This window comes from Ailuropoda melanoleuca, chromosome 1 (assembly GCF_002007445.2).
Source record: "Ailuropoda melanoleuca isolate Jingjing chromosome 1, ASM200744v2, whole genome shotgun sequence".
Classification (NCBI taxonomy): domain Eukaryota; kingdom Metazoa; phylum Chordata; class Mammalia; order Carnivora; family Ursidae; genus Ailuropoda; species Ailuropoda melanoleuca.
The window spans coordinates 63,670,845-63,684,526 of record NC_048218.1 but is presented as its reverse complement, the minus strand read 5'-3'; the positions used below and the strand labels follow the sequence as shown (position 1 = coordinate 63,684,526).

Genomic DNA, 13,682 nt, shown 5'->3' with positions numbered 1-13,682 from the left:
ATTCTGACACCGAGCCAAACAAACTGGGCCTTAGGGCCTGAGTGAGATTCATGCTGTTCGTGCCTGGGCCTGAGAGAATGCTTATCTGTGTATATTGAAAACATTAGGCCTCTAAGGATCCCTCTGGGTGGGAGTCGGGGACAGGGAAGTTTAATAGGGTATAGCAGAATAAACATTACTGTTATTTTTTATATTAAGTCCCTGCTTAGGAAAAGCTAACTTACTTTATTGAACTTACTTAACTTACAGTAAGTGGATTGAACCAAGGTTTTCCAGCTTCAAAGCCCATGCTATTTCTATGTTGTATGCCTTGCTGTCTCATTAGAAATGAACTTGGGACATTTGCTAAGGAGAGAGAGGGTTTCTTGGTGTCATCTCTGATTAAGTTCTGTGGTTTCTCTAGAGAATTGTATCTGGATGGAGTGTCACAATATCTGGTCTGATCATTCCCATTTTTGACACTGAATTAGGATTCCAAATGATCTAAAAAGATCTCCCCCCCCCCCATGAATTTACTATATCTTAAAATAATTCTGGTGCTGCCATAATAAGTAGGTCATGAAGTAGGAGAGACGAGTAAATACACCACCACTGCCCCCCCACCAAACTGGCAGAGAATCCTTAAGTGACTAAAGTCTTATTATTTCTAATGCAGAAATCACATTCTCTGTATCTTAGATCACTTTTATCTAGTCTCTGCTTGAGTCCATAGGGAAGTTAAAGCTGAGCTAATCAGGTCAGAACTCCACATCATCAGGGTTAGGAGAGACTAGGTCAGATACAATAACAAACACTCCCAAGTTTTAGTAGGTAAGACAGCAAAGATTACTGTTTAGTCCACTTGTGTTGTCATCATTCTCAGTTGGGGATCCTTTCACTTGGTGACCCAGGCTGTCAGTGGAGCCATTCGAGAACCACAGTGTGCCTTGGTGAACTGTGGGCAAAAGAGCATGCAAAGCTTGCACTGGTCTTAAAGTCTCCACCAGAAAGTGATGTATTGAGCTTCTCACATTTAATTGGCCAGAATAAGTCACCTGAGCAAGTCTGACTTCAAGAGGGAAGGGAGGGGCGGCAAATCTTCAGGAACTGTAATACAAAATGCCACAGAGCTTCCAACATCTGATACTATCTATTAGTAAAGAACTATACTAGAACTATACTAGTTCTTTCAGACTTTCTTCTGCTAACTGGAACCAAATCTTTCTGCTAGTTAGCTCAGACTCCTCACTATCCCCTAAACAATCTGAAACTCTCTCTCCATGTCTTGCCTTTCCCTGGTGACATTCCATCATTCAGTTGATCAATGTTTATTTGACTGTCTGTATGCAAATCCCAGGTTTAAGTGCTATGGGTAATGTAGAGGTGAGTTTCTTTTCAAATCTTACCCTTCAAAATCCACATAAAAACCACTTTACCCCTTAAGCCTTTCTTGATTACTTCACTCCATGCCAAATTACTTTCACCACAAATTCCTTTACCATAACAAATGTAACCGCCCGCCTATTTAGAACATGAATACTGCTCTACACCTTCTTTTCTGTGTTTTCTGGTTGAATGTTTTACTTCGCTGACCAGATAAAAATTCTGAGAGTAAGAGCAGCATTTTTTATAACTTCCCTGTGAGTCTCAGAGCCTTGCAAAAGACTAGACACAGAAGCATTCAATCCTTTTTTTTTTTTTTAAGTGTCTAAGCAGAAGGAACTGACTCAAACTTCAGGAAGTAGCTGTGAGGACAGGGTGTCAGGAAATGACAGAAAACCTGAATACGGAACTACAGCAGCAGCTGAGTTTCTTGCTCTGAAGGCAGCACAGAGGGAGCCCAGCGACGACGTGAAAACCTGGGAGCTTAAGAGCAGAGGCTCACACCAACGGAGGTGGGTACTCTGAGCCGTGGGAAAGTCGGGGAGCACAGGGCAAGAGTTGAATTCGGAGGAGCCTACCTGGCTCTTAGTCCTTGGTGAGAGAAGAAGTCCTTGCTAATAGGCTCTTAAGCTTGTAGGGCCAGAGGCCTGAGGGTGGGTGGGTGTGGGTAATGAGCATCCGGGGATGGAAACAGAAATGGGGGTATGGAGCCCAGGGCACAGGATTCAGCAGCCATCCAGGACTCCCAGTTTCTGCTGAGAATCTACAACCCCCTCCTAAGGCCTGTTGCTCCTAGGCACTGAGGTGGGAGGAGGACCACAGGACGAAGACAAAGTCTCCATCTTTGGAGAGCACACGGTCTGGCAGGGAGACAGCACTCAAGTAGGAGTAGGAGTCCTTGCGGCAGAGCAGGAAGCAGTTGCTACTGTACACCAGTGCCGAGCACCAGCGCAGACAGAGGTCCGATGAAGGCATGGAGGCCCGATGAATGCACGATGGTTTGATTGGGGCTAGTTTCTGTGATTGTAGGATCACATAATCCCAGAATGTTAGAAATGAAGGGGACTGGATGGATTAGCTAGGTTAACGTCTTCGTGTATTTCCCATTGGGGAAAATGGAGTATCAAAGATGTTCAATGTTTTACCAAATTAATATTTTTAATTGCTTTCCCTAGTACCTGACAAGTCAGTACATACCGTATGTTGATTCGCTTACCCCTGTTCCCACAGGGGCTTAGTAACAGAGCTGTGGTGACCTTCTGACTCAAGGTCCATGTACTTTACTGATGCTATAGGGCAGTCTTGTGATGAGACCCTTGACTGTGCCTGCAATCCTGGGCACCATTCCTCACCAAGTTATTCCCCAGTGCCCTTACCTCTAATAGCACCTCTTACTTTCTGGCCAGTAGCACAAGGACACCAAATAGTCTCTGTATCAGAAACTTCCCTTTGTTTCAAAAATACAAGAGGATGGGAGGTTTTTGGGTGAGTTCGGCTGAGGCCTCAGAGGAACAGCAGGAAAGAGGAGAGGACCATCCGTCCTTGTTGCTTCCTATTTGATCATGAATATTTCAGAAACTTCTTCTTTCCAGTTTTCTGTGTGAAGTCATTTTGTTGAAAAGCAGCCTGGGAGCCAGGACCATAGGCCTTGTCTACCTGCTCTCCCATTCATAATTGTGACCCCATAAGGGAAGGCAGAGCTGTTTGGCGCAGGGACTCATCCTGCAGTGCAGCTGATTCAGTCAGTACTTCTCCACTCCTCTTTGCATCTCTTTAACCCACCTACCCCCAATTTCCTTGGGCTAGTTTCCAAGGGGATTTTCAAAGAGTGTGGAGAAAGATGGAGTTTTCAACTGGAAAGGAAAATGGGAGACTCTGAGGGCCTGTATGGAGACACTATGGAGTCCTAGGTGCAGTTGTTAAGAGGAACTCATTTAGGAGACAGTGAAGAGCATACGAAAAGACACCAGTGGAATGAGGAGTCCAGGGGAGGATGGGTAGGGGAATTGCCAGCTAGCAAGTGGTATCAGGGTCAAGAAGTCTCAGTGTTCCCCAGAGCAGATAAGCATTGTCCATTGTTTCCTCTTCGCATGGAGACCCAGGATCCCACAGAAGCAGAGCAACTTGCTGCTCATCATGCATATCTGGCAGGGCCAATGGAAACACTGGGGATGCCACAGTTGAATAACAATTTGACTCCTCTTCATACTAGTGCTCTCTAAATATTTCTTTATTATTTACTTAGTTACTAAAAATCTAATAACCCCTAGTGTTCAAAATAAGGGATTCATTACATGAATCTTCCTTAGAAATATAATGGAACCGTTTTCAAAAATTAAGGAATAGGTGATTCATTCCCAGGAAGTAATGCTTCCATATGTTATTCAGGGTAGGAATTTCAGCTGACTGCCCTACTGACCTCATGCACCTGTTCAGTAGCTGCTCTTAGAGTGGAGATGGGACAGCAACTTGCACTGGAGTTGAGATTTCCTCAATAGAATTAGGCAGGTTGTAGAGAGGAGTATAGGTGTTCATTTTATTAGGAGCTGGACCAATACACATTTCAACAGCTATAATAGGAGTCATATGTAGAAACCTGAGTGGGATGGTGCTATAATTCTAGGGATGTCCTAGTACCCCTCATTGATTGCCGCTTCAAGCCACTGCCCAGCTAGACTTGTAACACAAATGAATGATCCCAGCACTTTTGACACCCAGGTTATTTAACATCACCTACACCCATGATGACTTCTCCCCAGACTCAGTAGGCCTAGGCCATGTTAGTTTATCTTGAATAAATCCTCCTCCCTGCTCCTGTAAGGGTATTTTCCTAAAACTTCCATCTGCTCTGCCTCAGCTTCTATTTTATTTCAGGAAAAAATAGCAAAACCATTGGACCGTATACCATTGACTTCAGCATTCTTGTTTTCCCTCTTCTTGATTTTCTCCCCCTAATTATTCCCATCTCTGTCACCCTCAGATGTGGAAGTCTGTAGTAGGGCATGATGTATCTGTTACCGTGGAGACCCAGGGTGATGACTGGGACACAGACCCTGACTTTGTGGTGAGTTTGGGAGTAGCTTTGCTTGGAAAATCAATAAAAGATGGAGTTTGGGAGTTGAGGGAAAGGCATTTGGGCCAATCTGTCATCTTTGGGGGGCCTTAGAAAGGACAATCTGGGACTGAAATAGTCTAATGGTGGAACTGACTGGTAGGACAGTTGGCTGTCATGAGTGGGGCATGTATGATAGTTGATGTTGAGGACGGAAGGGGACAGGTGCAGAGGAGTTTGACATTGTGATTGAGGGGCTATGACAAGCTATGGTGAAGGTGAGGTGCAGGTTAACCTGGGTCTCCTTTGGCCTGTGAGCCAGGATATGAGCTAGACCTGTGTAATTTGTGGGGATTCAGTAGTTGTAGAAGACCTGAAGGGAGCAGAAAAGGGAGGTTTCAGAGCCCACTAGTTTAATTTTAGCATGGTGGGGGAGCGGGTCGGGTAAATACAGGGAAGAGTCTGAGTAAAGATCCTGAGTAAAGACCCTGACTTTATTTTACAAAACGTAAAGAGAAGGCAGCTGATGCAGGAGACCCGGAGGGCATGTGTGTCAGCTGCATGGCCTCTCTCAATGTGGCACATCTCTTGCCATCACTTATTGCTGAATGCTGTCCTTTGCAGAATGACATCTCTGAGAAGGAGCAACGGTGGGGAGCCAAGACCATTGAGGGCTCTGGACGCACAGAGCATATCAAGTAGGTTCCAAAAGGACTGGGGATTTGGAAAAGGGTGTGGGAAGAGACTGAGGAAAACTTGGAAACTCGGGGGAAGGTGAGGGAAGAAGGAGGAGAGGAGGGAGTTAATGTCTATATATCTTTGCGTTTTGTTTTTTTCTCAAATCTGTCCCTGTGTGTCCCTATGTGTATCATTGTGTATTTCTGCTTCATATCTCTCCTCTTATCCCCCCAACCTTATTCTCTCTCTTATTTCTGACAGCTATGCTATTTCCCCGAGTGGGTCTATTATAAGGGATTCAGAGAGGAAGTGGCTCATATACTGAGGTTGTATCACTTTATATCCACATAAATATAAGTGTGTGTCTAGAATGTAGGTAACTTCAGATGGGCCAAGAAGGATTCAGTAAAACATGAAGGTAAATAACTCAAATATTGTAAGAAGAGGACAATATTAGGTCCCATACCTGGCCTGGATGATTTTTAAAATAAAAATTTGTATTTGATTACTTGACAGAAGCTGGAAACCATGAATGGTAATATGAAGAAAAGTGACACTTGGAAACCCTGTTGATTAAAACTATTTTAGTAATGGTGTTTAGGATCTTAAAAATCATAACCCAATATTTTATCAGAAATAAAAGCAACCCAACAAAACACTCATATTGTAAGAGAGAAGGAACTTTCAGATATATCCAAGGGTTTCTGTGGTATATATTGTATATTCACACTGAAAGATTCCCTCTTCTCCATGGGTTGTTTAGGAACATTTAACCAGGGCTGTCTGCTTTGAATTGTATCAGAATGTCAAATATGAATGGCAAGGTAGACACAATAAACAACATGACGAGCAAAAATTAACAATTACAAATTGGCAAAATTAATACAGCTTAAAACTCCATTTTAACTATCCCCACACATTCTAGTAGTGTTTTTACCTCTTTTTCCCCTAGATTTAAAAAGTGTAAGTGGATGATCACACTGCACAAACAATGCACTATGAAAACATGGCATATGTTTATATAATTTGATAATATTCAATACTATGCATTGTTGTTTGATTAGATATAATGATTTATCTTATGTAAATGTAATGAATATTGCTCTTAAACAAACCAGGCAATTCTGGAAGACGTTGGAAAGATGAAAAAAATGTAACAGGATCATGCAGGAAGTTTCTTGATGCTCTTTTGTGGGCTCGTAGGTTAAAAAATAAAAAAGATCCATTCTTGAGTTTTCCTGAGTAAAGGCTACTCAGCCCTAGTATCCTGAGAACTGTTAAGAGGAGTGCCCCTTGTACCTTTCCCCAACCAGTGCCTGTCTCGTGCATAGTAGGAGCAGAACATTTTAAGGAAGACTTCTAAATCTTTGCCATGATCTTATAGAAAGAGCTTGAGTTTGGATCTCAGATAGATTTAGGTTCAATGGAAAGTGCAGCAGCTACGAGTGATGTGAATTTAGACATATAACGTCTCTGAATCTCAGTTTATTTGTTTATCAGGGTAATAATGGCTAACATGTATCAAGTTTCTAGTGCAGTATTTAGCACCTCTTAAGCAGCTCAATAATACTTCTCTTCTTGTTAATATAGATTAGTTTAAATCAGATTTTCTTCCTAAAAATGTAGCATAAACTTGTAAAGAAATGACAGTCTTTCTTCTTCTAAGTGGTGTTTACTTGGACTGTTGTGTTGCACAATTCAGTATATCCATTACCCTGACTGCTGACCCTTGGAATTGTAAAATGTAGTGACCCTGGATGTTACCTTATTAGCCTAACTGGATGTCTATATGATAGCATAAATGGTGGAGACATTTACACAAAAGCCCACTCCCCTCCCATTTGCCCACGCTACCAAGGTGTAAAAGCCTTATCTCTGCTATTAACTAGCCAGGTGACAGTGGACAGGTCCCTTTTCCTCTCTGATTCTCAGTTTGCCCACTGGATCAAAAAGACTTCTAGAGGACCTTCCATTAGTAAGTCTCTAATATTCTGGGATTCTCTCTGGCTAGTGTGGGCTAAGCCAATTTTTAAGGTCAAATGGGAATCACTAAGGGCTTTGGAAAGGAGGGGGAAGTTGGAGAGGAGAACAGTAGCTGCAGAGCTGAGATCACTCAGAACAGGAAAAGGAAGTGATTGTGGTTTTCACTAATCTCACTACCTTCCCCCACACTATAATCTTTCTTTTTAAAGTCTGCCTAAAGTATATTTAGTTTGGGGAGTGGCTTGGTAATTCAGTGAATAGCTCAAATGATAGTTTCCATCCCTCATCTTTTGTGTAGAGAAGTCCTGGGCCAGGCAGCTCCAAGCAACCTAGTGTTTCAAGGGCTCTGGCCCTTTCCTCCAACTTCTTTCTGTCACTCTTGCTCTCTCTTGCTCATGTGCCTCTTTACAGTCAGTATATCCCATGTCCATCCCTGGTTGGATGTAAACACTGAGCTGCTTCTTGTCACTACACATTAATCTTGTCTATTCCAGAATTTTATGTAAATGCAATAACACAGAATGTCTTCTTTTGTGTCTGTCTTCTTTCACTCAACGTGATCTTTTGAGATCTATCCATGGTCTTTGTGTATCAGTCTTTTTTTTTTAAGATTTTATTTAAATTCAATTTAGTTAACATAGAGTGTATTATTAGTTTCAGGGGAGAATTCAGTGATTCATCAGTTGCATACAACACCTAGTGCTCATTACAACACCTAGTGCTCATTACACCTAGTGCTCATTACATCCTTAATACCCATCACCCAATTACCCCGTTCCCCACTCACCTCGCCTCCAGCAACCCTCAGTTTATTCCTTAGAGTTAAGAGTCTCTTATGTTTGCCCCCCTCTCTGTGTATAAATAGTCTTTTGTTCCTTTTTACTGTCAAGCAGTTTCCCATTGTATGGATATACCATAGTTTGGTTTATCTGTTACCCTTGCGATGTACATCTGGGTTGTTGACAATTTGGAACTATTATAGATAAAGCTGTTGTGAACATTTAGGTCCAAATCTTTTTGTTTACATATGTTTTTATTTCTCTTGGGAAATACCTTGGTAGAATTGCTAAGTTATATAATAAGTATTTATTTTTTAAATAAATTAACAAACTGTTTTCTGAAAGGAATTTACCATTTTTTATTCCTACCAATAATGTATGGATATCAGTTGCTCCACAATGTATGGTATTGTTAGTATTTTTAATTTTTACCACTCTTGTGAGTATGTGGTAATTTTAATTTGTATTTTTCTGATGCCTAATTTTATTGAGCATCTTGCTATGTGTCATTCATGTATCTTCATATATCTTCATTTAAAATGTCTGTTCAAATCTTTCCCTCACTTTTAAAGTAGATCTTTGTATTGTTATTGAGTTTTAAGGGTTCTTTATATATTCTGGGTATGTGTTTTGTGAGATACGTGTTTTTACACATATTTTCTTCCAGCTTATAACTCACCTTTTCATTTTATTAATGGCATCTTTTGAAGATCAAAAGATACTAATTCTAATGAAGTCTGATTTTTCAAAAAATATTTTGACTAGCATTTTATGTACCTGAGAAACTTTTGCCTACTCCTTTAAATTGTGAAGATTTTCTCTTATATTTTATTCTCAAAGATTTATAGGTTTAGCTTTTACATTTAAATCTGTGGTCTCTTTCAAATTAGCTTTTAAGTACAGTGTGAGGCAAAGATTGAGGTTCATTTTTTGGGGGGCATGGATATTTTATTATTCCAACATCATTAAAAGACTGTTCTTTTGGGGACACCCAGGTGGCTCAGTTGGTTAAGCATCTGACTTGATTTCAGCTCAGGTTATGATCTCAGTGTCATGAGATGGAGCCCCATTTTGGGCTCATCCTGGGTGTGGAGCCTGCTTAAGATTCTCTCTCTCCCTCTCCTTCTGCCTGTCCCCACTCCCCAAAAAAGACTGTTCTTTTTCCATTCACTTACCTAGCATCTTTGACCATGTATATACAGGTCTATTTCCAGACTATTTTTTTAAATCTATATGTCAACCTTGAACCGTACCATACAGCACTGATTATTGTAGCTTTATGATATGTTATAAAGTCACATCATCCTCCAAATTTGTCTCCTTTAAAAAAAAACTTTTTACTATACCAGGATTTTGCATTTCCACATACATTTTAGAATAAACTAGTCAATTACTACAAAAATGCCTGTTCATATTTTGGTTGAAATTGAATTGAATCTGTAGATCATTTTAGAGAAAATTATTAGCTTAATGATCTGGAATTTTCCTGTCCATGAACATGTATTTATTTAGATCTTTAATTTTTTCAGAAATATTTTTCAATGTTCAGGTCTTGGACATATTTCATTAAATTGATGCTAAAATATTTCATGTGATTTCATGTGACGGTAAGTGGTATTTGTTTTTAACTTAATTATTTCCAAATGTCCATGGCTAATATAGTCATTCCTCAGTGATATTGCAGGTTTGGTTCCAGATACTCAAAATAAAGTAAATATCATAATAAAGCAAGTCAAATTAACTTTTTTTTATTTCTCAGTGCATATAAAAGTTATGTTTACATTATATTGTAGTCTACTAAGTGTGCAGTAGCGTTATGTCTAAAGAAAATATGTACATACCTTAATTTAAAAACACTTTATTGCTAAAAAATGCTAAGCATCATCCAAACATTCTGTGAGTCATAATCTTTGTGCTGGTGGAGTGTCTTGCCTCCAAGTTGATGGTTTCTGACTAATCAAGGTGATGGTTGCTAAAGTTGGGTGAGTGTGGGTATTTCTGTGGCAAAATTTTCTGTGCCAAAATTGGAAGTTTGCTGCATTGATGACTCTTCCTTTCATCAGTGTAGCATGCAACACTGTTTAATAGCACTTTACCCACAGTAGAACTTCTTTCAAAATTGGAGTCAGTCCTCTCAAAACCTGCCACTGCTTTATCATGTAAGTTTATGTCATATTCTGAGTCCTTTCTTGTCATTTCAATAGTCTTCGCAGCATCGTCACCGGGAGTACATTCCATCTCAAGAAACCACTTTCTTTACGCATCTGTAAGAAGCAACCCTTCATCCATTAAAGTTTTATCATGAGTTTGCTGTGATTCAGTTATATCTTCAGGCTCCACTTCTAATTCTAGTTCTCTTGCTGTTTCCCCACATCTGTACTTACTTCCTCCCCTGGACTCTTGGACCCTCAAAATCATCCATGAGGGCTGGATGCAACTTCCTCTAAACTCCTGTTAATGTTGATATTTTGATCTCTCCCTGTGAATTATGAATGTTCTTAATGGCACCTAGAATGGTGAATCCTTTCCAGAAGATTTTCAGTGAACTTTGCCAAGATCTATCAGAGGAAGCACTATCTATGGCAGCTATAGCCTCACAAGATGTATTTCTTAAATAACAAGACTTGAATGAGAAATTACTTGATTCGTGGGCAGCAGAATGGATGTTGTCTCAGCAGGCATGAAAGTGACATTAACCATGTAATCTCCATCAGATGTCTTGGATGACCAGGTGCATTGTCAATGGGCAGTGGTATTTGGAAAAGAATCTTTCTTTCTGAGCAATAGGTGGACTTAAAATATTCAGTAAACCATGTTGTAAACAGACATGCTATCATCCAGGCGTTGTTGTTCCATTTATAGAGCACAGCAGAGTAGATTTAGCATAACTCTTCAGGGCTCAGGGATTTTCAGAATGGTGAATGAGCACTGGCTTCAGCTTAAAATCTTCAGTTGCCTTAGCCCCTGACAAGAGAGTCACCCTGTCCTTTGAAGCTTTGAAGCCAAGCATTGACTTCTCCTCTCTAGTTATGAAAGTCCTAGACACCATCTTCTTCCAACAGAAGGCTGTGTTGTCCACACTGAAAATCTGTTGTTTAGTGTAGACACTGTCGTGGATTATGTGAACTAGATCTTCTGGAGAACTTGCTGCAGCTTCTCCATCAGAACCTGCTGCTTCCACTTGCACATTCATGTTAGGGAGACGACTTCTTTCTTTAAGCCTCATGAACCCACCTCTGCTGGCTTCCAACTTTTCTTCTGCAGCTTCCTCACCTGTCTCAGCCTCCCTAGAATTGAAGAGAGTTAGGACCCTGCTCTGGAATAGGCTTTGGCTTAAGGGAATGTGGTGGTTGGTTTGATCTTCTTCAAGACCACTCAGACTTTCTCCAAATCAGCAATAAGTCTGTTTCACTGTCTTATTTTTCATATTTTCACTGGTGTCGCACTTTTGATTTCCTTTACAAACTTTTCCTTTGTATTTACAACTTGGCTGTTTGGTACAAGAGGCCTAGCTTTGGGCCTATCTTGGCTTTTGACATGCCTTCCTCATGATGCTTAATCATTTCTAGCTTTTGATTTAAAGTGAGAGACATGTGATTCCTCCTTTCAGTTGAACACTTAGAGGCCATTGTAAGGTTATTAATTGACCTGATTTCAATATTGTTGTGTCTCAGTGAATATGGAGGCCTGAGGAGAGGGAGAGAGATGGGGAAATTGCTAGTTGGTGGAGCAACCAACATTTATGAATTAAGTTTGCCGTCTTATATGGGTGCAATCCATGATGCCCCAAAACAATTACAATAGTAACATCAGAAATCACTGATCACAGATCACCATAGCAAGTATAATAATAATGAAAAACTTTGAAATATTGTGCAAATTATAAAACTGTGGCACAGAGACATGTTGTGAGTAAATGGTGTTGGGAAAATGGTACCAATGGACTTGCTTAATGTAGTGTTGCCACAAATGTTCAATTTGTTAAAAACACAGTATCTGCAAAGTGCAATAGAGTGAAGTGCTCCTAAAATAAGTTATGCCTCTATGTAGAAGTGAAATTGATTTTGATAGTGACCTTGTATCCTGTGAACTTGCCAAATATACTTACTAGTTCTAGTAACACATTTTGTAGATTCCTTAGGATTTTCTACATCTACGTTCATATCATCTGTGGATAAAATCTTAGTCTGTGTGGCTCACTGTGTGCTTTTACTTTTGTAACAAAAAGATCTGTTCCTTCTCTTAGTTCATCTTTAAGGTTCTGATTTTCACTTGGTTCCCGTAAACTGAATTGCTTCATCAATTCCAGGGTATTTTAAAATTTTAAATAGGCATCTGAGAGTTAATGTGTCAAAAGTTTCTTGGGGCGCCTGGGTGGCACAGCGGTTAAGCGTCTGCCTTCGGCTCAGGGTGTGATCCCAGCGTTATGGGATCGAGCCCCAACATCAGGCTCCTCCACTGGGAGCCTGCTTCTTCCTCTCCCACTCCCCCTGCTTGCGTTCCCTCTCTCGCTGGCTGTCTCTATCTCTGTCGAATAAATAAATAAAATCTTTTAAAAAAAAAGTTTCTTATGTATGCCACTTAGCACATTGGATTTAACTTTTTGTATCTCTTCCACCTGACCCCTATCTCCATAGTGGAGTGCCTTACACTCAAAGGTTTGATTAGTATTTAATATTTATTGAGTAAAGGAGCAATATAATTAAAACCTATTTAGAGTGATTTCAGCTATATTCTACAGAATTTGGTACGAAGTTGGTCTTCTTTGGCCCCCACATTTGTTTTTATTTTAATGTTTTTTTATTATGTTAGTCACCTTACAGTACATCCCTGGTTTCTGATGTAAAGTTTGATGATTCATTAGTTGCGTATAACACCAAGTGCACCATGCAATATGTGCCCTCCTTACTACCCATCACCAGTCTCCCATTCCCCCACCCCCCTCCCCTCTGAAGCCCTCAGTTTGTTTCTCAGAGTCCATAGTCTCTCATGCTTCATTCCCCCTTCTAATTACCCCCCTTTCTTTATCCCTTTCTTCCCCTACCAATCTTCCTAGTTCTTATGTTCCATAGATGAGAGAAATCATATGACAATTATCTTTCTCTGCTTGATTTATTTCACTTAGTATTATCTCCTCCAGTGCCGTCCATGTTGCAGCAAATGTTGAGAATTCGTTCTGATAGCTGAGTAATATTCCATTGTATATATGGACCACAACTTCTTAATCCAGTCATCTGTTGAAGGGCATCTTGGTTCCTTCCACGATTTAGCTATTGTGGACAATGGTGCTATGAACATTGGGGTGCATATGGCCCTTCTCTTCACTACGTCTGTATCTTTGGGGTAAATACCCAGTAGTGCAATGGCTGGGTCATAGGGTAGCTCTATTTTTAACTTTTTAAGGGACCTTCACACTGTTTTCCAGAGTGGCTGTACCAACTTGCATTCCCACCAACAGTGTAAGAGGGATCCCCTTTCTCCACATCCTCTCCAACATTTGTGTTTTCTTGCCTTGTCCATTTTTGCCATTCTAACTGGCGTAAGGTGGTATCTTAGTGTGGTTTTGATTTGAATTTCCCTGATGGCTAATGATCTTGAACATTTTTTCATGTGTCTGTTAGCCATTTGTATGTCATCATTGGAAAAGTGTCTGTTCATATCTTCTGCCCATTTTATGACTTGTTTATTTGTTTCTCGTGTATTGAGTTTAAGAAGTTCTTTGTAGACCTTGGATACCACTCTTTTTCTGTAGAATCATTTGCAAATATATTCTCCCATTCCGTGGGCTGCCTCAGTTTTTTTGACTGTTTCCTTGGCTGTGCAGAAGC

At 40.3% G+C, this 13,682-nt stretch overlaps 1 protein-coding gene across 1 annotated transcript in view; it reads left to right on the top strand.

Annotated features, from left to right (window-relative positions):
* Positions 1 to 1,724: 1,724 nt before the first annotated feature.
* HCLS1 (hematopoietic cell-specific Lyn substrate 1) overlaps positions 1,725 to 13,682 on the top strand; it is a 25,352-nt gene continuing 13,394 nt past the window's right edge. The window contains exons 1-3 of the mRNA XM_011236728.3: positions 1,725 to 1,874; positions 4,343 to 4,426; positions 5,039 to 5,112. Of these exons, the coding sequence (XP_011235030.2) occupies positions 4,343 to 4,426; positions 5,039 to 5,112 (158 nt within the window). The 5' untranslated portion in view covers positions 1,725 to 1,874. The remainder of the gene's footprint in view (positions 1,875 to 4,342; positions 4,427 to 5,038; positions 5,113 to 13,682) is intronic.